Source organism: Thamnophis elegans, chromosome 5 (genome assembly GCF_009769535.1).
Source record: "Thamnophis elegans isolate rThaEle1 chromosome 5, rThaEle1.pri, whole genome shotgun sequence".
Lineage (NCBI taxonomy): Eukaryota > Metazoa > Chordata > Lepidosauria > Squamata > Colubridae > Thamnophis > Thamnophis elegans.
In genome coordinates, this window is record NC_045545.1 from 68,610,509 (window position 1) to 68,638,053 (window position 27,545).

Consider the following 27,545-nt stretch of genomic DNA (forward strand, 5'->3'; position numbering starts at 1 on the left):
GATGCTGTTGTGTCATGATGGTTCAAGATGCAGACACAATCGCAGTCTAAATCTTTTTTTGAGGGAAGGAAGAACAAACTGTAGTTGGATAGAACCTTAAGACATTCTTTAAAGATTTCAAGAGCCTGAAACAACTAACAATTGTTGTAGTCTGGATTTACTATACGTTCTTTCCTTCAGAGCTATATGGATCACATGGGACAGCAAAAGATTTGTGAATGAAAATAATCAGCTCACAGATTTTTTACTGTATTTGTCATGGTGTAGAACCAGATATAAAAAATGATTCCAACCACATTTTATAGGAATGTAACTGAAGGCTTGGGAGAATCTTAAGGTTTCCAGAGAGAAGAGCTCAACAACAATTAACAATAGTATGCTAATCCCTTTAGAAACAACCTAATGAAAAAATGGAAGGTATCGACTGAGTAACTGACAGGTGCCAAGGAATGGAATACTGAAAGGAAAATACTGACAGGGAAAGATGGAATTAAAATACAGTGAATTTTCTTCACCGTATTTCAAATGGTCTCCTGCATAAATTGTGCATAGAAGAACCCTTTGAAAAGTTAAACTTGCCTCTTCACAGCACATTTCTCCTCAATATAGATTATTCAGTGCAAAACTGCTTCTGCAGTCCTTAAAAGCTACTGTGACGGATTTGGAGATGAGATTTAGCACCTGATGTTATCCAGGAAGATTCAGAACAATTCAATGAGAAATGATTATTAGTCTTCATGTAGAGGAATTCGGGCAATGGTCTATACCATTCCTGGAGAATTTGAATTCTAAGGCATGGTATGCATTCTGAGTCCCATGAGTTCTGGCAAATTATATTATAGCAAGAAATCTTAAAATACATTAAGTGGGTGGACAATATGGACTGTATTATATATAAATTGTACAAAATTATGATTTGGGACCAGGGAAAAGTTATATTCCCTAATGGCCATGCTCATTTTTTTGGAGTTACTGTAAGTCACTGGCACTTACTCAAAGGTCAAGTGAAATCCTTGTTTTTAAAAAAATGCATTTATCTATGCCTAAAAAGATACGTTTTTTCTTTACTTTAAAGCAGTGTTTCTCAACCTTGGTGACTTTAAGTCCTGCGGACTTCAACTCCCAGAATTGAGAAACACTGCTTTAAAGCATAGATCCTATAATGTCTGCTAGGAATGTTAAATGATTAAGCATCACTAAGTGCTATACATAATTATCAAATTATTAAATTAATGGTAGTTTTTATTTGTTTTGTAAATTAGAAGAGTGCTCTGAGCATCTGTATAGGACATCAACTGGATACATCTATATTGGACAACAACTCCTCTAACCTCCAAACATCATAGCCATTGGATGCACTGGCTTAAGATGATTTGTTCATCTTGCTCAACCACGTTAAGCCTATTATAATTTTTTTTATGAATTTCTCTTGTCTAAAAGACAGGAAATTATGCCACAAATTTTCAAAAATTGTGGTCAAAAATGGCTTGGATGTTCATAACGATAATGATAAGTATATAACATAATAAATACAATATAATAATAATCTGTAAAAATTATGTGCTAGTAATTAAAAATTGGGGAGAATATATACTTGAAAAAGTAGTTGAAAATAAGCAGATTAAAATACTGTGGGATTTCTGAATATAAAGTCTTGGCACATAACACATCAGACTTAACTCTGGTTTAAAAGAACAGATGCATAATTGATGAAACAATACCAGAGGATAGTAATATAGAAGGCAAAGAATTGGAGAAGATCACAAGTATCAGGATCTAAAAATAGAAAGTGAAAGATTATGGCATAAACTGATCATGGTGGTCCCAGGAATAATGGGCATGCTGGGTGCCAGAACAAAAACTTTGAAGGCATTTAACAAATCTACCTATTGAGAAAATGTCCATCTGTCAACTACAAAAGGCCACACTGTTTGGATCCTCACATAATGCTAATACATTATGACATTCTTTCAGAAGAACTTGAGGCAAATGAAGGCCAATCTCAGCTAAAGAACTGGGAACTGTGATGTCACATTTAATAATAATTCATTGCCTACACATGGCCATAGAGCCTCTGTTAACCCAATTTGACCCACAGTTAGCTTCAGCACAGTTCCTATGCACCCCTCCCATCCACCTGATATATTTCTCATTCACAAGCAACTGTCTCTACAAAACCAACTTTGCATCTTTCCTAATAATCCACTCTGCTGCTTGCATGCCCAACTTCTGTGCTCTTTTCTGCAGTAAGAGGAGACTTTGGCTTTCCTTATTTTATAGGAGTGCAATTTGCCTAACATTCCAGTTAGACAAAAATGCTCTTAGTAATGGCTTGCTTGACTTTGTGATGTCAAACTGTACAAAGTTGCGTTTCCTCTTTCCGCGAGCACATTTCTTCATATTTGGTCCCAATTGGTCCTTGTGCCATGCAGAATATTCTGCTTGTGAAAGAGGCCATTATGAGCACCCTTGTCACAGTTATCCATATCTCAGTAAGATCTATGTTTGATTCTGCAATGTTCAGGCCTTTGAGATTTCTTTAAAAATTCAATTAGAACATGAAATGCTTGTTTCATTGAGATCATTCTTCTTTGTTTTTCCTCTTTCCCAACAGAAGTTAAAAGGGCTGTGGGACCTTTGGTAATTGTGCGATCAACCTTTAAACTACAGGTGCTAGAGATACAAATTTCTGCATGGGGTGGGGGGTAGGAGTAGAAGAGGATTGGGGTTGCTTTTCAATTGCTGAAAACATTTCCTACTACCATTATAGTGTGTAGCCATAAATTACAGATGGTTGGTGAAAATGTACCTAAACTCTAGGAATTAAACTGTGGTACAACTGAACCAGAGGTGGTATTCAGCAGGTTCTGACCAATTCTGGAGAACTGGTAGTGGAAATTTTGAGTAGTTTGGAGAACCAGTAAATACCACCTCTGATGGGAGGAAATGGGGATTTTGCAGTAACTTTCCTCTGGAGTGGGGAGGGAAGGAAGATTTTACATTATCCTTCCCCCTGCCACGCCCACCAAGCCAAGCCAAGCCCACCAAGCCACGCCCACAGAACTGGTAGTAAAAAAATTTGAATCCCACCACTGAACTGAACCCTTAAAGAATTACAGGTAGTCCTCGACTTATGACAACAATGGAACCCAACATTGCTGTTGCTAAGCAAGACATTTGCTAAGTGAATTTTGCCCCATTTGATGACCTTGCTTACCATAGCTCTTGTGAATCACTGCAGTTGCTATGTTAGTAACATGGTTGTTAAGTGAATCTGGCTTCCACATTGACTTTGCTTGTCAGAGGTTTGCAAAAGGTGATCACATGACCCTGGGACACTGCAACTATCATAAATACAGGTCAGTTGCCAAGTGTCTGAATTTTGATCAGGTGACCATGGGGATGCTGCAATGGTTTTAAGTGTGAAAAATGGTCAAAAGTCACATTTTTTTTAGTGTAATTGTAACTCAAGGACTCCTTGTACTTATCCTGAGGTATAATCAAGCACAATCAATATCAAGCATGTACCCAGATTTTTCTTCCTTTTAAAACAGCCACCTCTGGCTGGAATCTCCTGTTGGGATTCCAACTCAGGCCTTGTTGGCTGGAAATTCTGGAACTGAATATATCTGAAAGGTAGGAGTCTGGGGAATGACTGCTTTAAAGTCTTGCATACATGAGCTCATGTAGGACAAAACCACATTTAAATAACCTTGCAACTAAATTCACTTTAAAAAAAACCCTCATTTACTCTTATAAACCGTATTAGACTGTATCTATAAACCGCTTAGAGAGGGCTATAAAGCACTGTGAAGCAGTATATAAGTCTAAGTGTTATTGCTGCTACTGCTAAATCTGGCACATGCATGTAAGTCAGTGGTTCTCAACCTGTGGGTCAGGACCCCTTTGGGGGTTGAACAGCCCTTTCACAGGGGTCGGCTAAGACCATCGGAAAACACATATTTTCGAAAAAATACAGAAAACATAAAAGAATTTTATGGTTGGGGGTCACCACAACATGAGAAACTATATTAAAGGGTCACGGTATTAGGAAGGTTGAGACCCACTGATATAAATGATCTCAGTGTTTTATACTGTAGATTACGTTGTTATTAAGCCATAGGACATAGGTAAGAAGAAAATGAAACAAATGTTGCATGTAAATATATTTTAATGTAACAATTTTTTAAAATGGAAAAAGAACAAAACACAACTGATTTCCTGAGTCCACATGCTTATCTATAAGGGATATCTTAGGGGTTTCAAACCGGATGTGTCACGCGCAGATCACGCCCACCTGAGCTCTGTGAAAAAATGTTGTGATAGGCAGTGGTGGGTTCCTACCAGTTTGGACCGGTTCAGTTGAACCGGTAGTGGTTTGGTGGCCTGGCTCGCTGGAACTGGCGGAGATCCAGGCCTGCCACACCCCCAAACCAGTTCTCCAGGCAGCGCCATAGACACTGCCATTTTGTATTTTGCTTCTGTGCATGCACAGAGCAATATTTATTGCACTGTGCATGTGCGCAGTGCGCATCAAGCGTGTGTGCGTGCATGGCGTGCCCACAAGCAAACCAGCAGTACCGGAACCCACCCCTGGTGATAGGTCATGTGACATCAACGTGACGCAAGTTTGACACCTGTGCCTTAGATCGTATCATACTAGCAAAATCAGAACACAATCCATCCAGAGTTAAGCCTATTAACATAGCAATATTTTTAACTACCTGTACATCATTTTCTCCATTTAAAACAGTGGGTCTCCACCTTCCTAATGCCGCGACCCTTTAATACAGTTCCTCATGTTGTGGTGACCCCCAACGATAACATTATTTTATGTTTTCCATATTTTTTTGAAAATATGTATTTTCCGATGGTCTTAGACTTAGGCGACCCTTGTGAAAGGGTCGTTCGACCACCAAAGGGGTCCAGACCCACAGGTTGAGAACCACTGATTTAAAATAAAGGGGAGAGGCAGGGAGCTGCTGAATTCTGTTTGGATCTTGGTCCAAGGTTTTATTTCTAGAAATCCTATTGTTGAGGTAAAATACAGTCATTTCATAGGTAGCAAACTGTAGGTATACAAACAAAAATATTCTATTTTTTATTGAAACGTGCAGTTTGAGTATTACAGAAACAAGCAAAACTCAATTCAAATACTATATGGACAAATTTAAATATATTGATGGTTTGATCTGTAAATAATCTATTTCCTATATGATAACTCTATTTTCTAGATAATTATAGTGAAGCATAAAGGGACTTAAGTAGTTACACACACAAATTAAATGCTAAATGTATGCAGTATTTTCTACACTATTTAACGGATGGGCCTAAGACAATTTTGAATCACTTCCAATAGTGGGAAACTTACTATTCTCTGAAGTCAAAATACAACTTTACCAATATATTGTCTGCTTCATGATATCTAATACTTGAATTATATCCTTAATGTTCCCATGACCTACTCCTCATCCTAGATATTAAGACGACCTCCAAATAACCCTTCCCCATTAAAATCAATAACATTTCCTAAGCCTGGGGGGTGAAAATTTACACCCCTCAGAGAGGGTCCGCAACTTGGGGGTCCTCCTGGATCCACAGCTGATGTTAGAACATCACCTGTCGGCTGTGACCAGGGGAGCCTTTGCCGAGGTTCGCCTGGTGCACCAGTTGCGGCCCTATTTGGATCGGGAGGCACTTCAAACGGTCACTCATGCCCTCGTCACCTCAAGACTTGACTACTGTAATGCGCTCTACATGGGGCTGCCCCTGAAAAGTGTTCGGAGACTACAAGTAGTCCAGAATGCAGCTGCGCGAGCGATACTGGGTGTACCAAGGTACACCCACATTACACCTATCCTCCGTGAGCTGCACTGGCTCCCTATCAGTCTCTGAGCACAATTCAAGGTGCTGGTCATTACCTTTAAAGCCCTATATGGCCTAGGACCCGGATATCTGTGAGACTGTCTTCTGCCACATACCTCCCAACGGCCGATAAGATCGCACAGGGTGGGCCTTCTCTGTAGCCGCTCCGACCCTATGAAATGAACTACTCCCAGAGATCCGGACCCTACCCACTCTCATGGCCTTCCGAAAGGCTATCAAAACCTGGCTATTCCGGCAGGCTTGGGGCTGTTGACCTCATGACCGAGGTCCAGCCCTGATTAGACTGGGTGCATGATGTGGTTTTTTAATCTGTTTTCCTCCGTTTTTTTTAACTCTTTACTTTTTAAAATTTATTTTCTGTAAGCTGCCCGGAGTCCTTTGGGATTGGGCGGCCTATAAATTTTTTAAATCAAATCAAATCAAAGATTTCGGAACATGCTTCTCCTTTTTGTAACCTTAATCCTTCTTTACACACAAGGCTAGGTAAAAGAAGAATCTCTCACTTCTAGTCAGTTCAATGCAGTCAATTATTCATTTTGTGATGAGTTTTTGGATTGCTGAGAAAATGGGACAGCCCTTTCTTTTTTGGCAAGAAACCTATACTTAGTTTTCAAACCTTGATCATTGTGGCATGACTGACACTTAGCCAAAATATATTTATTTAAGCTATGTTAAATGAAAATATGGAAATATAAGCTAAAACTCAAGTCTAAAGTTTTCAGACATCCTTAGGAAAAAAGAATTTTCATTGTATTCAGTAAATATAGTTTACATGTAAACAAAGACAGCAAATATTTGTAGATGACACCGACAAAGCCTTTTCTTCATCATGTCAGTTTCCTTTAGAGGAGGAAACAAGTACTATAAAAAAGGAAAAAGTGAAGAGTGGGAAGGTTTTTGAAGAAGGAAAGGCTGAACAAGGAAGAAGTCATTTTGATCTGTGCATAATCATTGAGTAAAACAAGCCATGATCATTTTGCACGCCAGATACCTATAAATGCAAATCCAGGAGAAAATTCCTTCAGAAGCATCCTAAAACATAGAGATTTTGTAATAAAGGTGAAAATGATGTTTTCTCTCCTTCATTTCACATTACTAATACAGGTGGTCCTCAACTTACAATGGTTCATTTGTGACCATTTAAAGTTACAATGGCACTGAAAAAAGTGGCTTAGAACTGTTTTCACACTTACGACCATTGTGGCATCCCCATGGTCACGTGATCAAAATTCAGGTGCTTGGCAAGTGGTTCATATTTATGATGGTCGCAGTGTCCCAGGGTCATGTGGTTACATTTTTCCAACCTTCTGACAAGCAAAGTCAATGGGGAAGCCAAATTCGCTTAACAACGTTATTAAATTAAGAAATGCAATGATTCACTTAACAACTGTGGCAAGAAAAGTTGTAAAATGGGGCAAACTCACTTAAGAAATGTTTCACTTAGCAACATAAAGTTTGGGCTCAATTGTGGCCATAACGTCAGGACTATCTGTATATTATTGACAACATCTTTGCAAAGATTGTGAAGTGGCAACAAGTAATATGCCAACTTCTGTTTGGTCTATGTTACCAACACCATGGTGATGCTATTGGATGTTTCTAAAATGTATAGCCATATTCCAGGGTGTCAAAACCATTCCGTGTCATTTGGTAAAGACTACCACATCTAGATGTTAGTTTTTCCAGAGAAAAGAACAAATATTTGCATGCTTTTGATATCTTTAGTTTTCTTCAAAATGGCATATGGATGGCAAAGCTTTTCCTGAGAAATATGGAATGGTGAAGAAAATTATTCTCAAAGGGACATTTTATTCAATTTATGAAACCTGTTTTAATTGTGCACCAAAATTCAGCCAGAAAGATTAACATTCAGAAAAGCCATTCCCAAATGAATGCAACTTTATAGAAAAGAGATGGTGGGTGAATTAAAAAAGGAGTTTCAGTTAAAATACAGGCAGAAAAAAAAGTTCACTGTTGACATATGCAGGAATGTATTGTAAACAATTGCAAATTCACCTGCTTGCAGGAGCAATTTAGACATTCTATTTAAGTTGATTTCAAACTTCATTTCCTACTTTACATATCAGAAACTAGATAAAAACATGCATTTTTTTCTAGTAATACTTATGAAATTTATCCTATTATATTAAAAGAAGGGAGGAAACCAATAATAATCATTGCACGGCATCAATTGTAGTTCTATTACATATCTATGTAATAGACCTACAGATAACTAATCCTTGTGTTGCAGTTGCCGAGTAACCTATGAAGTTAATTTTGGATTGGAGGAATTGAATATGTACAGCCTGGATGACATGTTTGAAACCTTTAAATGTATAAGAACGTGAATAAGATTCTAGAATGCAGTATTTTCAATATTAAGCAAAAATCCAGAACACAGGGGCACATCCTCAAAGCATTAGTGTTGTCTGCAGCAATTATATTTCCATACAAATTAATACTCTGACATTTGGGAGAATGTACTGTAAATATTAAAATGGAGAGCAGGACTGGTAATTGGCAAATAGTATCCCCACCATTCTTCCTCTGTTCCCCCAGTATAGAGAGGATAAATTTACCTACAAAAGTGTGAATCAGGGGAAATTATGAGATATGAAAGTATTAAGTAAACCTACACAATGTAGCATTGTATTTTATACATAGCAAACACTTGGGTTTTGTCCAACTATATTTTGCCTTATGGGGAAATTTAAACAACACTGCATAGTGCAACATAGTATACATATTTACCCTGTGACACTAAAGGTTTCCTTAAATTTTATATTAGGAAGGATAGAACATTTGCTATTCTGTCTCAAATAGTAAAGTGTTTTGGACCAGCTGTGGAGGATGGAGAAAACACACCATGAAACATGCCAAACATGTAATTAAACTCCAAATGAAGAATATTTTAACCTTCAAATCAACAGAATCCTTATTACTTAAAAAGAAATAAGCAGATGCCTAATTATATCAGGATTGAAATACATGATGTATTTGATTCTCAAACTTCAGAAGTCTGAGATGGCATTATAATCAAGATAAAAGCAAGATAATCACACATATACACACACATATTTTATTCAAAATGACAATGGCAACGACAAATGGAAAGTAGGGAAAATTAAGGAATGATGGTAAAATAGAAAAAAAATAAGACACATCTTGGTATTATTTTCCTCCAAGGAGATCATGTCAGTTTTCAGCAATTTGATCTTCATAAGAGATCTGTTTCTTAGCCCAATAGGGATTTGAAGCAATCCTTTTTGGATGGATTAGATTTATATTCCCACTTTCCTCCAGCAGCTCAAGACTACTTGCTTAACAAATTTCCTTTGCTTTGTCTGAGGTACTGGAACCTTAGCTATTATTTGCCACAACATCCTAAATATTTCAAAGCAGACACAAGGAAGTATTGGTGACTCAGCCTTCTTCTTTCCTAGCCTCTATAATAAAGTGAGACACAAGGATTTTGCAGTTTATGTTCTATGAATTCCAGAAATTGTCCTTGGACCATAAATCTTGTCCCATAGGAAATTATGAGGTTTCATTGTCCACTTCATAGAAGGTGCATGGGGAAAAAAATACACAACAGGAAGGAGGGAAGCAAAAAAAAAAAAAAAAGATCAATGTAGATTCAAATAAAGTTGTATCTTTAAAAAAAAGTAAATTAAAAGCTATTATTCTGAAATGAAAGTGTGCATGCCACATACCCTTTGTTGATGCTGAGCTCATTTTTTCTCCTTGCTTTAAAATTTAAGTCCTGGCCTTAACAGAATACATATCTTGAACATTTTAGTGACATTTCTCAATCTTCCCTAAAATAAACTAATAGAAAAACCAGACTCTATTTTCACAAGCAATTAGTATTTACGGAAAATGAGGCATATTTTCATCTAGATGTGGTTTTTACTAGTTCATTTTTAACGTGAAAGGACTTTGAGAGAGAAAGAAGATACTCTTTAATGCAATTTGTACTAGAAGCATTTCATTTTGTGAACATACAGTTTTAGACATAAATAAATAATATGGTTTTTTTCATTGGTTTAGACTTGTGAATTCTCTAATGCAGTGTTTCTCAACCTTGGCAACTTGAAGATGTCTGGCTGGGGAATTCTGGGAGTTGAAGTCCGGACATCTTCAAGTTGCCAAGGTTGAGAAACACTGCTCTAATGTGACTGAAGAGGGTTAGTCTCTTAGGGGAAGACCAAATGCAAGCTTTGGGGGGCAGGGAGGGAGGCTGGAATAAACATGCAAACTCTGCTCCCAACCTCAGGATTGAACTATTGCGTCCTTGTTGTTTTGAGCATGATTTTTTTTTCTGCACACATTTCATTAGTTGGTTACATAAGGATGTTACCTAGCCTGCTGCTCAGAAAACACCAAGAACTCCACATTTAAAAGTCTCTCCGGAACTGGGAAGCAGGAGAAGGCAACATTTCCAATTACAGGGTGGCTTCACAATCAATCTAGCTCATAATAATTCATAATTATCCATTAAAATAACTGGCTACTAATTGAACAACTGTTCAGGATGAAAAGTACTTTACACTGTTCTGTTTATCTTTGTTTATTTATTTATTTGAACTTTCCAATTTTGTTGTATACATGATGTACAATGACAATAAAGGCTATACTATACTATACTAAGTTTACCTACACAACACATGAAGAGATGCTCTTTTGTCATCTTAACCTAATGCCAATCAGCTTGATTGGGTGACTCAGAAAACTATATTTATGAGACCAGAGAACTTTAAGACAACCTTTTCCAGACTGCCCCCTCTTCTTAGTAACCATCAGTTATACAGGATGGGGATTGTGAGAGTTGTAGTCTAACTATTCTGAAATGCACCATGCTAGAGATAATTGCTTTAAGAATTGCTGTGCTGACTGGAAGCTCTATTCTAACTATTGACCCTATGTGCTGCAATAAGTAATAAATCTGAGAACAAGATCTTGGCTATATCTCAGCTGCTACAGGTCCCATGCTCTTAAGTATTGAAGATATCTACTGAAGCAATAGCAAACTTTACCCTGGGTAATTTTCAGCATACTACTGTTTTTTTCTCTCACACTTTTAGACTGATCTGAAGACCTTAGAATAGTAAACAACATTCTGAAGATCAAAATTCAGTGACACTTCACAAAGTTATTCTCAAGTATGAAGAACTGAGAGAAACAGTTAAAAAAAACACCAAGTCCTGGGTTCTTAATCAACCGGAGACATTTTCAGGGAAGGTAAAAAGTTGGCATAGAATGGGAGATGGCTGGCTGGGGAATTCTGGGAGTTGCAATCCAATGCATCTACAACAGGGCACAGATATTAGGAAAGGCTGCATTAGCATCAGTATAGATACTTTGGAGAGCAAGAGACTATAGTGTGATCAGAAAGATATCATGGGATGGAGGCAATACAATCACTTACATTATTGCCCCGACAGTAGAGTTGATAGAAAGGTAGAAGGAAGGAAGGAAGGAAGGAAGGGAGAGAGGGATGAAAGAGGAGAGGAATGGAAATGGGATGGAAACAAGACAATGGAAAGAGACAGCCCAGGAGCCTCCACAGCCTGGCCATGCAGCCTAGCACTCCTACAGCCTCATCAGCAACAGTGGAAGGTGAATGGAGGCCGAAGGAGGGGAAAGATGGTGCAGAGCAGGGGAGATGGAGGACTGGAGACTCCCGGCAAGGACGTCAGGAGAGGGGCAGGAAGGAGAAGCGGGAAGGGCAGAAGCAGGGTAGGCGAAGGATGCGGGACAGCTGCACCGCTGGGCCGGTGCCAAAACGCTTCGGGAGGGGGGAGAAGGAAGGGATGACGCAGAAGCCCCGCCCGCCCACCCGCCAAAGGAGAGATGCGGGGAAGCGGGCGAAGGGCAGGACGAGAGCCAGTCCCGGAGGAGCCGGTCCGATTGGGATGGGATGGAGGCCGCGGAAGTGACGGGAAGGGGGAGGATGGAGAGATGGTCGTGAAGGTCCCGCTGGCGGCTGGTCGGATGGAGAGGCCCGGCGAGCAAACGGGCTAAGATCCGCGCTCACCGGTGTCCTGCTCTGCCAGGAAGGCATCCTCCTCTTTCCTGGAGCGCAGGCAGCTCTCGGGGGCGATGACGCTGCCCGCCTCCTCTTCGGGCAAGCGGGGGAAGCTGGTGATGCTCATATAATCCACGGGCGAATAAGCGCCCAGGCTGCTCTCCTGGTTCGCCTCCTTCTCGGCGGCCCCTGCAGCCGGGGCCGCCGCCGCCGCCATCCTGTTTGCGCCTCCTTAGCCAGGCAGGCGCGCTGGTTGGCCGGTTCAGCCCAGGCTCCTGCTCCGGAAATGACTGCCGGTGGAGGCCGGCCCAGCTCGCCAAGAGGGGAGCCCAGCCGAGTGTCTGGGGAGGAAGCGGAGGCGTGCGGGAAGGGCGGACGCTAAAGGCCGGCGGGGCGGAGCTTTGGGAGGCAGGATTCGCTGGCTGACTCGCTTGGCCCCTTGCCCCGCGGGCTGCCCGTCTCTAAGCTCCGCGGTGTCTCTTCAGGGAGGAAAAGGGGGATGGCGGAGATGGGAAATGTCACTCACCATCGTGAAGGGTCTTCTAGTTTTCTCCAGCCGTCACTTTTTTGGCTGACGGGATAACAGATTAACAGAGTTGGAAGGGACCTTAGAGATCATCTAGTCCACCCCCACCTCAAGCAGGAGAATCTACACCATTTCTGACAAATGGCAGTCCAATCTCTTCTTGAAAGTCTTAATGATGAAGCTCCCACAACGTCCGAGGGCAAGCTGTTTCATTGATTGATCGATCTCACTGCCAGAAAGTTCCTCCTTATTTCTAGGTTGAATCTCTCCTTGGTCAGTTTCCATCCGTTATTCCTTGTCTGGTCTTTAGGTGCTTTGGAAAATAGCTTGACACCCTCTTCTCTGTGGCAGCCCTTCAAATATTGGAACATTGCTATCATGTCTCCCCTGGTCCTTCTCTTCACTAGACTAACCATGCCTAGTTGGATCGGATTGGAGAAAAGGTACTTTCCCCCTTCATTCCAGCTGATAAAATTTTTTAAATAGCTGTCACCATCTCTAAATAAAGCATAATTTCTCTTCTACCCATAGCTCATCACTTAGATAAGGAAAACAAAATCCAAATGCTATCCAATCAATTTTTGTCAGCTAAAGTCCAGTAAGAGCAACCAGATATGATTATTTTCTTCTTTTAGCACTGGTTGAAGAAGCCAATCTTACACTTTCCTCATTAAAAAAACAACAACTATTCTTTAACCTATTCAGAAAAATCTTGAGGTAGTTTGCTGCTCATCTGTGTTTTAAAATGAAAATCCTTCAAAAGTTTAATATAATTCTTTTTTACATTAAAAAATCATCTTTTTGGTCACTTCTAAGTGTCCTAAATCTTAGCAGAACTTTTCTGTTTATTTAAAACAAAAGAAATATTGGGATCGATTTCCTGGTTTAATATCATCTTTGGGGAAAGAATCATCCATCAGATCCATTTGTATTACATTTAAATTCCCCTTCAAATTAATTTCACAGGCATAAAGGTTTAAAAATCAAATTTACATAATCTTTTAAGGAGGCAGAAAATCATTTGATGAATACAATAAAATCTTGCCAGTCTGAAAAAAAAATCCAAAAATTTGATTAAAATATAAACTTAGTGTCTACAGTTTGGGATCTCAAACTTGGAATTTGCTGTGAAGATGCTTTCATTGTAATTAAAAGAAATCCAGGCAGGCAGGCAGATTCTTTGTGGTTGTTTTGTGGAAGACAAGCTCAGCATAGGCTACATTGTTAATCTGAAATTTAGGCCAGATATTGCTTTGGTAAGCAGCAACATTGGACCTCTCAGTTGGCTCCAAGCTGCTCTCCTCTTGACCCCTAATAGCCCACAAGAGAGACAGCCTATTCTGCAATGAATACCTCTTTGCTTCCATTTGTTCTACAGAATCCATATGCTATGTGGGTAAGATGTGGAAGAGTAGTAACCAGTGGCATTGTAATAGGATTTGGGAAATGGCAAAAGAATTTTATTGTGCAGAACTGAAGGTGATCGTCATTGAGATGGAACTGCTGGGGAGGCCATAACGAAGGATTCTGGATGCTGTTCAGCAGTCATATTAAGCAAAGACTAGGATTAGTGAAGGAGATACTTGGACTCGTCATTCTTTGGATTAGCTCCATAGAGTTATTTATCGGTATGTAGTGCTGCAGGCCATGGAGTATGTATGGACTATTTATGGGTATGTAGTGTGCAGGAGGCCATAGAGGGCAAAAAGGAGGCATGGGGGAGCCGTGTGCGGGGCCCTCGCATCCTGTTTTGTTCAGTAAAGTGTCGCAGGAGGCTGTTCAGGCTAAAAATGGGGCAGAGGGGGCCACATGTGCCCTCCCCAAGCCCCATTTTGGCCAGCAGGGTGCTGCAGGAAGCATCCGTCCTCTCTCTCCCCCCCCCCCCCTGCGGAGAACTACAATGCTGATCCAGCCCTTGAAGAAATCCAGTTTGACACCCCTGGGGTGCAGCATGGGGCCATTAGCTCCATACAGGTAGCCTATGACTTACGACCAGAATTGAACCTGGAGTTATGATAGTAAATCACTGCGGTTGTAATGAGACATCAACATGATGGAAGTTAGTGCAGGAACAATAACTTTAATCACATAGCATGTCTGCTAATGTTTGCTGGTGGAGATATTTTAAAGATGCAATCTGCTCCATTTCTAACTCTCCCCCAACCCCAACAGTTTTATGCAATTCCAAGAGTATCTCTTATGTAACTTAGATCTTAAAATCAGTAAAAAAAAGTTTTTCCACAAATGAAGGCAAGAGTTTTTTCTCCCACTATCCCAAAGTAAAAGGCAGAGCAAGATTATCCTCCAATACTAAAACTCATATTTATGGCCAGATCTCTTAACAAAAACCTACCATGCCATCTTCTTTTTTAAAAGCAAGTATCCAACTACTTTAAGGCCAAAGCAGTTACAAAATACTACTTGAAAATTTAAAAATGGCAATACCAATAAAAAAGCATTACACCAGCTTCTTAAAGTGATCTTTATTAGTGATCTTCCATGTATAAAATGATTTACTTATTTGGTAGATGTCTCAAGCTTTGAAAAAAAAAAACCCGCTGATTGAGAAATGCAGCTTAAAGTTAGCGAATACCAAAATGTCTAAGTATCTCCTCAAACTGAAGGAGAGAACACTTAAGTTGGCAATGAAGAACTGCAAGAGAACCTCTGCTAAGGCTCTCCAATCTTTAGTAGTTTTGTCTTTCATTTCCTGTGGCTAAATTCTTCCCTGATGTTAAAAGTGAACTACAAAAAAGGGAGACAGACCTGACAATGTTGAAAGAGAATACATGGAAAGCTACTTGTGAAAAAAGAAGTATGTACGTTTAAGCGTTTAAAAGAGAAGTAAAAAGAACTGGAAATTTATCCACGGCATATTAGGACTCAAAACAGCTTCTCATTATAAGGCAGTCTTAATGAACAACTCCATTTTCTGTCTACTTACATTAACTTAAGATAGGAAATAGCTTCTTCTTGAAATTATTAAATAATTATATAGACAAGTTTAAATCTTAAAATAATTAACAGTACAATTAAAGCTCATAAGTAGCCTAATTTGTGTACAATTAATAGATTTTTTCATTCTGATACTTTCAATAATCATACAAGATCAACACTGAATTTCAGTCTACTCCTATCTGAAAATTAGTTCTATGTACAAGATATTAGCTGCCTTAATTATTCTGTATTATTCTGTATTATGTTTCAGCTTCAAAAACCTATAACAATCCCAAAGTAATTGAATTCTGAAGCATCTGTTATTTTGTGCATTTAGATCACTGGGCTCTGAGGTAGGTTCTGAAAACTGAATTGGTTAACTAACCAATATATTAAGATGTTTCTAAATCACTGCAATTGTTTTGGGAAGTTCCCTAATGAAGCTACGAAAGCCTCACACTTCTCAGTAAATACGTTAAAATTTCAAAACATTAGGAAACCATCTGAAGATTATGCTTATTACATTGTTAAGCGACCAAAATTTTAAGACCCTGGATGAACCATTTAAAGACATTAGTACTTAATACAATCAGATCAGAGCTTTAATTTCCTCAAAAGCAGCTGAGAACCATCAAAATCTATGTTCTATAATACATTCAGCAGAGTTCTCCTCCTGCCATATGCTTCATGATAGCTACCATTTTAGTATGTCTTACAAATGGAAGACAAGTCACAATCTGAATAGATCTCAAAGAGAACAAGATAATCGACGCACATTAATTAACAGAATCACCCTTTTAGGATATAAAGATTTTGTCATTGCCATACTGGTTGAAGTCACCAAGAAGGCTGAAAGGTTGAAAAGTCTTGTGCTGTCTGCAAAGCATTGTAATGGCTTTTTTTTAAAGTTCTGGAAAAGCAACAGCTTTTTAAACTAAGACTGATCAAACTTTTCTTCTTAGAATCCACAAGACATGTTGCGTCTCCTTGGACCATGGATGTAAAAACTGGCTTATTCTACCTCTCCATAGGCCAAAGGGGTTCTTAAAGTGTTCTTCAGTTAAGACAATTAATTTGGCTGAGTTTGTCAATCATAATGGATGGCAGTGTAGAAGATTATCCAAACAACCTGAAATGAAGCAGAGATAAGAACAAATAAGAAAAAGATTTAAACTTTACCAAATTATAAGTATGAATGTATTTTGCTTTCTTCCTTCTGAATAAGACTGCATTATTAACATTACTACACTAAGGGATCATAAAAAAAACTTTAGACTAGTATCAGAAAACCTCATTGCTTTTTAGTGCTAGCAGGAGAGAGGCAAATAAAAATCATCTCAAGGTAAAAATGTTCTGATTCTGTTACATCTCTTTCCCTGGCCTAGCAGAAATGTTATTATGCTCTTCTAAACTTTTTCAATATTATGACTTCAAAATGATCCTATCAGCATTCTGATGTATTAGCTACTAGAATGTGATTAAAAGAGTTTGTTAAGATTAGAACAGTCATAAGAATGGATATACCGTAAGTATAATAAAATCAAAATATTTTGCACCCCTTTTGGAAACTACTGTTCTATAATTTTTTTATATTTATGTATGAAAACTTGGAAACAACCAAAGATACAGTACTGGATACTTTATGTATAAAGAGTAAACATCTAAAATCAAAATTTTGTATCCCAACCAGAAGCTTTGAGACATTATAACGAGTTGTATATGTTATAAGTATACACTAATTGTATATGTTTGAACAAGAATGTAAGTGCCATCTTCTAACCACAACTAAACAGAACGATTTATACTCTAAACAGAATCACCTTTTTCTCTATATTACTTTATACTGAAGATTAATAGTGGCATTTATAATATTTTCTATTAAATGCTATAGCTTGCGCATAAAAATATTAGAGAGAATTCATGGTCAAAAGTTTGCAAATATACTTACTGAAAAAGGGAGCAGATAAAAAGCTTTCATTGCACTCCCACTTGCACAGATACATATATCTTTCTGTACAAATTAGCATAATTTGTAATGAAATGTTTTACCATTAAGTACTTTGGATTAATTCATCAACAATGCAACAGCCATCAGCAGAACCAATTCCCCATTTCTCTATACTCCCCATCCTCTAAGTAGGCCATAAAACAGTGATCCCCAACCTTGGTGGCCTGGCTGGGGGAAAGGGGAACCGGGCAATGTCAACGGCGGGCCAATGCACACACAGCTCCACTCAGACAAGAGAGAAGCCACTGGGGTGCGGTCTTTGCTCTCCAAGAGCAAACAGACATAATTTTGAGCTGAAGGGAAAAAACAATGCAATTTTGCAATGGGGAGCTTGCTCGTGTTATGTTGAATTCTAAAAGTTATACATTTGCCTTTTAAATTCTTAGTAGGGGAAAGAATATCCATTATTTTACCCACATGTAATTTACATTTCTAAATTTAATCTATTTCTTTCCTCTCTAGCTCTTGAGGTTTCTTGGGATGATAATCTACCTCCTGTTTTATACTGTGCATATAATGTCAGGAATCTACAAACAAGTAACATAAATTACCAAAAACAAAGCAAAAGATGTCATGAAGCCTTCCTTTGTTAACTCCCATGTTCCACCATACTCCTCTTCATCTATTTGCTGAAAACTGCTAAAATAGAGGTACAGGACGCCAGCATTTATGAGGCAGAATCTGGAAGAAAGAGAGAAAAAAAGAGAAAGATGTTCAGTCAATTTACAATGCAACGGCATCAAGCGGCTTTCTTGTTTCAGTTATCACTGAAATTAACAGCAGCCCCTCCCTACACATAGTCTTCAACTTATAACCAGTCATTTAACAATTGTACAAAGTTACAATGGGTTTTTAAAAAAGGTTGCTGTTGATCTGTTCTTAAAGTTACAACTGCCACCCCTCCCCCATATCTATCCATGGCATTTCAGGTGCTTGGCAACTTGGCTTGCAATTATGACAGGTTACAACATTCTGCAATCACGTGACCAGAATTTGCAATTTTCCTTATGCTGCAAATCTGTACTGCCAGTATAGATTAAAACACTGGTAGGTCTTGATTTACGACCAGTCATATAGCAATCATTCAGAGTTATGATGGACTTCCCTGCAGTCATGTGAACACATTTCAGGCATTCAGCAATTTATAGCTGTTTGCATGTCCCTGGGTCACATAATCACACATCTGGTTTTAGCAAACAATTGGTGCACTTAATACCACCCACTCCCGGAGTCCTTCGGGAGTGGGTGGCATACAAAACTAATAAACTACTACTATTAATATCCATGGTGGTCGCTAAACAACCACCACAAAAAAGTTTGCAAAATTAGATTGCTCAAATAAATGATCCATTTTATGACTGACATAACTTACAACTATAATGGACAGGATCCATTATGGTCATAAATCACGGACTATCTCTACTATTGTTATCAGCCTCTCCCAAATGAATTTAAATAGTAGATTGTGTCTTTTACAAGCCTGCTTCAAACAAGAATCCTGAATGCACATGCATTAACCCTTTAACAATATAACATTAAAAAAGGACAATAAGTACTGAAGAGGTATCCTATTTTAAAGCTCTAAAAGCAACAGGTGGCACTAAATTCAGAAAGAACCTAGAAATGGCTTTCCCATTACATATGTGGAATCAAAGATTTTGATTATCTTCTTGCTGCTCTGTGTTCATTTCAGGTGAACCTGAACTATGAATTCTGTCTCTAACCCATACTATCTTGACTTTATTAAAAATTTGGGTTGCTTACATTCAAGAAACATGGATGATATTCTTTCTTATCATAACCTCCTAGATAAAGTTAAGCCAGAAGTAGATATTTATCTATAAGTCTATAAATAGATTTAGAAGAAATAATTGAAGGCATTACATTTTCCTATTACACAAACTCCCTTTATTATCATTTAAGGATGACGGAGTTGAGGTCCAGCCCCGATTAGAATGAATGCATGTGGTTTTGTGATTTTAAACTGTCTTTTTTTCTTGTTTTTTCTTTTTCTTTTCTTTTTTCTTCTTTTTTTTGTAAGCTGCCCGGAGTCTTTCGGGATTGGGCGGCATATACACTTAGCAATACACTTCAGCAATAAATAACACATTCTAAGCTTCTAGACAAATATTTTCAGGCAAATGGATGCATTTTCAACGTTTTCTTTATTTCATGCACTGCAGCCAGTTTTTTCTGTGAAAATCTTTTCTGATGCTCCGGTGCATGTTCCCTCTGACTAAATTTAAGAAGCTTTCTGTATCTGTCAACTTCTTTCCTACAAACTGCTATGAGAAAACTTTGCAAGCACAAATAAATGTATAGTACAAAACCCATATGCTTCAAGTATATATCCCTTGTCTTAAACATTTCAACTTCAAAAATGATTGTCTTTAAATACATGGAAAAAAAACTTACATTGCTATACCCACAAATCCCTTCAGTGGAACAATTCCCCAGATCACTCCCAAAATAACAGCAATGATCTGCCGGAACCAGTAAATGACATCTAAAAATTCATCCTGCAGAGAAAAACAATATAAAATTCATATGGAACCAATATTCACATTCAATATATGTAGAGGAATATCTCACATTCAATATATGTAGAGGAATATCTAAGTTCTCAAGATATTTCACCTGCCTAATTCAAAAGAACTATACAAACATTTCGAGAAGGTCTGAAAAACTAAAAGGAGATTCAGAAATTAGACACCTGCAATTATTTCCATCCTATCTGGAAATCTATCTCAATTCCAGGGTAAAAGGTATATACTTACATTCTTTTGGGTCTTTTTATTATCCACCTGTCTTTCAAGGAGCTTAGATAAATTACTTTAATCTCATAACAACTGGGAGATGGAGGGGGTTATTGATTCAGTGAGGTATCTACTTAGCTTCATTGTCAAGCCACGGTTTAAATCTAAGCTAATATCAGCTCACTAATCTCTATGTCATTCTAATTTCACTTTATTTACAAATGGGCTGAACAAGCAGCCTGAATTCTTCTGTTTAAAAAAAAGCATAATTAATTCACACAATAGATTAGAACGAACTTCCACTTGCTATGAAACGATGGAAAAAAGATGTACTTTCTACCATAAGACACTTTGCTTGGTTCTAAAATCAGATTCCAGCTTCTTTTGTTTCACAATAGTGAAATAGAAATTATACAGAACTTATGATTTTAAGAGCTTAATTTTAATATCTATATTCCCTACCCATGTTTTATGACTACATATTAGCCTTTTAAAGTAGACCAGATTAGGAAACAAACCTCATGCAGGCCTATACTACTTTTATTATAAAGTTATAGTGTCACAATCATTTCTGTGCACCTTCCCTTTATTCTTCCTAAGAACTAAACTGGGTCTTGTTGCAGATGTTTATTGGGTTACAGATATGCCCTGAAGTCAGATTTCTTTTATCTGACCATTGACTTGGTAGCAGCTCCTCCTGTTCCTTGCCTTTGAATTGTGTAACCTTGGTCAACTGAATTACTCATCATGCTAAACTATAATTTACATAATCTAAGCTTTTAGCTTCAACAGTATCCAGACTGTTCTTCAAACTCTCCACCCCCATTAAACATCTTAATTGCTTAAATCAAAACTAAACACTCTGAAAAACAAAAAAACTGTTTGCACAAGATGCTAACTCTACGTTAAATGAATCACAACATATGGAATATTATTTATCCATCTAAACTATATATCATCCAATTTTAAAAACATTAGGAAACTTACATAAATATTTTTGAAACCTTTTTAATGCCTTTGAATCGGTCTTGACTTCTGATAACTACATGGATAAGTCCACACACAGTTTTCTTGCCTATTAATTAAAATTGGTTTGCCATTTTCTTCTTTCTAGGATTCTAGGTTGAGAATGTCTGGTCCAAAGTTACCCACCAGACTTCATATCTAAAGTAGTCTGTACTGACAGTCTGTACCAGTGGTGGGTTCTGGATCCCATTGCAACCGGCCCAGCATGCACCACTTGAACACACGCAGTGTGCATACACATGCGTGCAGCACGCACATGCGTAATTACCTCTTGCGCTGCCTCTGCGAGCCTCCATGATGCTCCAGCTGCTCGGTGGAGCGTTGCGCAGACTCCGTGCGCTCCGTGCACATAAGCACCAAAAAGATCAAATACAGGTAAGGAGCTCGGGCGGGCCCTCCGGAGCACCGTACCGGAACAGTACCGGGTGCTGAGTAGGCACTGGTGCACCCGGGGCGTACCGCCTGCAACCCACCACTGGTCTGTACCCTAATGATTTTAACCACTACACCAAACTGGTTCTCACAAACATACTAAAAACATTTAATGAAAACAATTTGATTAAAATATACTTGAAATATAATTAGGGATAGGCTAATAAACAAGGGACTCTCTGGCCATAAAAACTTAGCGAAAGAGCAAACCCTTTACATTTTTCTGAATTGTAAAATTCAGACCTGGGGGTGGGGAGTATGTGTTCCAAATAAGGGAAAGGCCACCTCCCCCCCCCCCAAAAAAGAGAGAGCCTACTCTGACATTCCAGTGAGGAAGAAGGTAACCCAAAGCATTGCTTTCTGGGCTGTCTGGACAGTATAGGAAGATTCTGTTTAGAGAAGATGGTCCTGAGAGTAACATGAGAATAACAAAGATGCAAACCCTGTGGGATTCTTTCCAGGTCAAATCCAGTACTCTGAATTCTATTTGGAAACAGATTGGCAGGCAAGGCAGCGCCCAGAATTTTAAGTGTTGCCACAATACTTGCCAGCTAGTAGATTGCCACATTCTTTGCCAATTGCCATTTCCTAATGATCTTCAAAGGCAACCTAAAGCAGGCCACATTGCAGCAATCCAGCAATCAAGATCAAACGTTGTTAAACGTTTCATGGCAGTTAGCCTGCCAGCCAAAGTTGGAGGGAAAAGCTCTCCACTTACTGATCTCTTGTGAATCTAGGACAGAGGTCTTCAAACTTGGCAACTTTAAGACTTGTGGACTTCAACTCCCAGAATTCTCTAGCCAGCTGGCTGGAGAATTCTGGGAGTTGAAGCCCACAAATCTTAAAGTTGCCAAGTTTGAAGACCTCTGATCTAGGGGAAAACACTGCCAAGATGCTCCTTGGTGGGGAAACTGTAACATCACCACCCACCTCAAGCCAGCAAAAGGGGCTGACACCAATCCCAACGGTTTCTGGGCAGGCAACATCGCCGCCTTAATCAAGTGTTGATGTCCTTCACATCTTCCATCCTTCTTGCCCAACAACTCAAGGTGCAACCCAGCAGGCTCTGTTTTAATTTATTTTTTGTTTATTTTGTCAAACATGTAAACGATAACAGGTTTAAGTATAAACATAAATATGAACATAGTAAATGGGTACAAATAAATGGAGACAGTAGGACAGGTACAGTAGGCACGCTGGTGGGCTTATGATCACGCCCTTTAAGGACCACTTAAGAATAGGGTGAGGTCAACAGTAGACAGTCTTAGGTTAAACTATGGGGATTAGAGGAAGTAACAATGGAGTCAAGGAGAGAATTCCAGGCATTGACCACTCTATTGCTGAAGTCGTATTCTCCGCAATGAGGTTTGGAGCTGTTTCCCTTGAGTTTGTATCTATTGCTTGCCTGATTATTATTGAGGTTGAAGCTGATGTAGTCGTTGACAGGTAGGACGTTGTAGTGAATAATTTTGTGTACTACGCTCAGGTCAGAGGTAGTTCTAGGTTGTTCAAGGCCAAAATTTCGAGCCTGGTGGCCTAAGGGATTCTGTTGTGAGCAGAGGAGCGGGGGACTCTTCTCCTGAAACACCTCGGGACTCTCTCAATTGTGTTAGTGTCCGACATACAGAGACTCCTGCCAGCTGGGTGCCTACGAGGGCTCCGCTTTGACCTTTAGGAGAACCGACTGGCAGTCTCCCCACCCGCCGCTCCAACACACCACCTCAAAAAACGCCAGGATGCCCCAGCCCGTCGCCCGCGAGCGCAAGGCTGAGACCTGCCCTCCAGTAGACACCCGGCCAGCCTGCTGTGCGTGTGTCTGTGTGTCCGTCCACCCGGTCTAGGCCTCACCTTGTCCTCCCAGGCGGAGTCGCTCCGCAAGGCTTTGCCCCACAAGGAGGCCCGCAACACTCCGCCGCCGCCGTTGGCTACCAGGTGCTGGTGCTGCTGCTGCTGCTGCTGCGAGTGCAGGTGCGACGACGGCTCCTCCTTCCGTCGACCGCCGCTCATCGTCCCCCGCGCCACACTTCGAGCTCAACGCGCCCCGGTCACGGCAGGTAAAGGGAGCCGCTTGAAGCCCCGCTGGTCGCGTCGCCCGAGCCACGTGGCTCTCATCACATGATCCCAGCGCCCTACGGCGAGAGAAAGGGGCCGTTAATCCAGCGGCGCGAAGCGCTTGCCGGGTGAAGCAGAAAAAACACCGAGGCTTCTTCCTTATGGAACAGCCGGGATGTTCTTCGGTCGCGTTTTGGAGGCGATCATCGGAGACGGAGGGGGAACATGCAGATTTCAAGTCTACAAGGCGGCCTTCCAATGCTACCCCTGAGACTTGCTAGTTGGTGGTTAGTTCTTATGGGTGTTTGTAAGCATCATGCGATGGGTAAACTCTTAGCCTTAAGCGCAGACCGTACGCAAAATAAACCATATTTTTATATCATTTCTGCGAGGCTTATATATCATCTCTGCAATGGCCAGGAGAAGCTGGGCATCTGGCTCCCTTTGGTATGTTTCCTGACACCACTACCCAATCAATCAATCAATCAATCAATCAATCAATTATTTATTTATTTATTTATTTATTTATTATTAAATTTATAGAGCCGCCCATTTCACTTACGCGGCTTTGAGAGGCTCGTATGATTAAAATAACAAAACCCACGCCACTGAGACAATTAAAAAGAAATTGCTGAAATATAATTGAAACTGGTTAAAAATTATAAATGCCTTTGGAACAATAAACACGGGAGAAGGCCTTGCAAAACGTATGAGCAGAATTGCCCGTTTTTCAAGGGACTGTGCCTAATATACAACCTTATTAATTATACACATTTTTACTGTGATTAATATTTTGAGGATAGTTTAGAAAATTAAAAATGCTACTTTAATAAGTTACTAATTAGCACATTTAAATTCTGTCAAGAAGTCCTGTGGGAAACTACTCTCCTTGCCAAATATTCATACAATTTTATTTTAAGTTTTTAATATTCCCACCTTCCAAAGAAAAAAGCAGTTACAGAGACCAAACAGATTTAACACTATTGAAATGTATGCTACCAGAGTATAATGACTGAAGGTGTAAATTGAGGTATCTAAACATCCATAATACATACATACTGTATATTATTTCAGGCTGGATACTACATATTTTCTATTATGTAGCTTCAACACAGATTTGTTACTGAAATAATATGTAGAAAGACCCCTGCCTAGAATAAGAGGCATGCAAAATTTTGTTTTATCTAGTTTGGGTTCTGGAGAAATAAGTACAATAATTATTGAGAATCCTAGTTATGGGTGTGGATGTCATATATATGAAGTGAAAGAGGCTGGATTAAAGCTGCAGACACTGAGGCTATGTCAGCCTTCCCAAACCAGGGCTATTCCTCTGTTATTTGGAAATTCCAAGATTTGTAATCCCAAACTTCTGTTTACTTACATTTACTTTCTGTTACCAAAATCTGGCACTTGTGACCATTATGCCATGCTACATTGCGTGACCCGTCAAAACCACGCTCGACTAAGCCGCGCTCGATTAAAACGCATCGCTGACATCATCAACAGGGCAACAACAGCCAGCACGGAGAAAGAAGGGCGCTTTAAATAGCGCTTTGAAAGCAAGCCGATTCAACTTAAGGTAAGGGTTAGGTTTAGGGTTAGGTTTAGGGTTAGGTTTAGGGTTAGGTTTAGGGTTAGGTTAAGGGTTAGGGTTAGGTTAAGGGTTAGGTTAAAGGTTAGGTTAAGGGTTAGGTTTAGGATTAGGTTTAGGGGGGTTAGGTTTAGGGGTTAATTTTAGGTTTAGGGTTTACAGCGTGCTTCTGTCTCCGTGCTGTTGTCGCCCTGTTGATGACATCAGCGACGCGGTTTAGTCGGGCGCGGTTTAGTCGAGCGCGGTTTTGTGGTGGAACCGCTACATTGCATTGGTAAAACAATTAGGTTTGTAATCAGAGATTCAAAGGGGGGGGGGAAATGCCCTCAAAATTTATTTATTAAACTTCATGCCGCCGACTTCCCAACCATTCTGGCTAGTTCATGACAATTAATATATAATTGGTAATTTGCATGGTATTATCAACCTAATCCAAGGGAGACTCCCCCCAAAAACCGAGACACAGAACAGGACAACGGCATCGCCCTTCTTCCTTCCATCAAATGCCCCACAGATAAAATCAGCAAAATTCTCCACAAACACCTTCAACACTGACCCAAAAATACCCAACATCTTAAGAAACCCCAAAGACAAAATCCATCTAGAAAATCAAGGAGTCTACGAAATACCATGCAAAATCTGGCCTGCAACATACATAGGACAAACGAACAGGAGAATAAATGCACGCATCGCAAAACACAAGAAACGCAGTCAGAAAAAAAAGAAAAAAACTCCCTCCCTTTTCCAGCATCTTAAAGCTACAGAACATGAAATTAATTTTGAAGGAACCAGGTTAATCTTCAAAACTGAACACTTCAACAAGAGAATAATTATGAAGCTATTGAAATAGAGAAACACCCCCACAACATGAATAAACGTGACGATACCTCCCACCTACCAGACATCTGGAAACCAGCCCTCGTCAACAAATGAGCCCCTCCCACCACCCAGGCCGTTACAACACGAAACAACGGACACACAGCCAGCACCAATCTACCAATGATGATACAACCACACAACCAATCATTCCATTTACTGAAAGAAAGCCAGTACTCCACACCCCGCCCACCAAGATTTATAGAAAGACAGCAGGTCCGACCACACTTTAAGTCCAAAACCCAGCCTGAAGATGGCGAGTGAGACCTCGCCAAAACGTTGCCATACCAATCTCAATCTTACATTGGAAAAGACTCGAATACAACAAGACCAGCATATGCTGGTCTTTTTTTCTTACTGCATATATATAATACACATATAACTGCATATATATAATACACGTATAATATATATACACATACACACACACACACACACATATATATATATACATACATACACACGTAGATTTTCATAGATTATACATACATACATATATACATACACACATATATACATACACACACACACACACAAAGATGGCAAATGTTAAAGATCAGATGGGATAAAGTATGGAGGGGGTCTCACCCTCCCTTGTTACAGAACTGGGTGAAGAGTTTTTTGTGGTTCTGAGCAACAGCAGAATAGAGGCTATCCTGATCTTGGGAGGAATCTTGTTCCTGAGGGCAGGTGCTGTGGCAGGTATACTTCTGGGATCCTGATAGGGAGCATTTAATTGAAGGAATGCAAAGTGCACCGACCCTTCAGAATTAAATGGGTCAGGTAGATGTTATAGGTGATAGAATAAGCATGCCTTATGTCATGTCGGGTTTATAGGTAGTGACCAGCATCTTGAATCACATCTGGAAGCAATTGGAAATTAGGGCAGTTCATAAAACAGAGACATTACACAGGCACACTGAAGCCAATCAATCATTATCAATTAAGCCACTACATTTTTGAACCAATTAAAGCTTTGGGTGTGGGGAGGTGTATCTTCAAGGACAGCCCCATTAATACATGAAACTGCTAAATGTGTTACAACTTATGTCTGTTGCAATGTAAGGAAGTGAAAATATCCTGTTGCAAAATACATCATCAACACATAGCATTTTACTAAATGTAAATGAAAAACAAGGTTTTATTTTGGATACTTTGTGATTAGCACCTTTGAATTATGCACATTTGCCACAAGGTGGCAGAAAAGTATCATTTTCATTTAATTTCATTTATTAAGATTTATAGGCCGCCCTTCTCCCTGAGGGGGACTATGTTCCATAGTCTTTACAATGGCCTATTCTTTGGCTTTACCTGGGAGTCCCACTCTCCTTGGACAGCAAATACAGCCTGAGAGATTTAAGGCACTAGAGAATTTACAATATTTGCATAACCCACTGCTCTCACAGTGGGGATATGTAGTTTTTCAA

The 27,545-nt window shown here is 39.5% G+C and overlaps 2 protein-coding genes across 2 annotated transcripts in view; both read right to left on the reverse strand.

The window, feature by feature from the left end:
- Positions 1 to 12,236, reverse strand: part of GGT7 (gamma-glutamyltransferase 7) — a 39,022-nt gene extending 26,786 nt beyond the window's left edge. Inside the window, exon 1 of the mRNA XM_032218922.1 lies at positions 11,924 to 12,236. Coding sequence (XP_032074813.1) covers positions 11,924 to 12,131 — 208 coding nt within the window. The 5' untranslated portion in view covers positions 12,132 to 12,236. The remainder of the gene's footprint in view (positions 1 to 11,923) is intronic.
- Positions 12,237 to 14,908: 2,672 nt separating this feature from the next.
- RAB5IF (RAB5 interacting factor) lies at positions 14,909 to 23,720 on the reverse strand. The gene is made up of 4 exons (XM_032218665.1): positions 23,448 to 23,720; positions 19,801 to 19,904; positions 17,937 to 18,066; positions 14,909 to 16,506 (listed from the first exon to the last, which is right to left on the reverse strand). Exons 1-4 carry the CDS (start codon positions 23,604 to 23,606, stop codon positions 16,465 to 16,467), a joined length of 435 nt encoding a protein of 144 aa, XP_032074556.1. The 5' UTR covers positions 23,607 to 23,720; the 3' UTR covers positions 14,909 to 16,464.
- Between the last annotated feature and the right edge of the window lie 3,825 nt (positions 23,721 to 27,545).

Bases quoted from the DNA above. Each gene is read 5' to 3' on its own strand.
- RAB5IF (XM_032218665.1), bottom strand. From the start codon at position 23,606: ATGAGCGGCGGTCGACGGAAGGAGGAGCCGTCGTCGCACCTGCACTCG. The intron at 18,067-19,800 runs GTAAGTTTTTTT...TCTTTCTTCCAG, and splicing joins GGATTTGTGGGTATAGCAAT to ATTCTGCCTCATAAATGCTG. The intron at 16,507-17,936 runs GTAATTTATGTT...GCTTCATTTCAG, and splicing joins CATCTTTTGCTTTGTTTTTG to GTTGTTTGGATAATCTTCTA.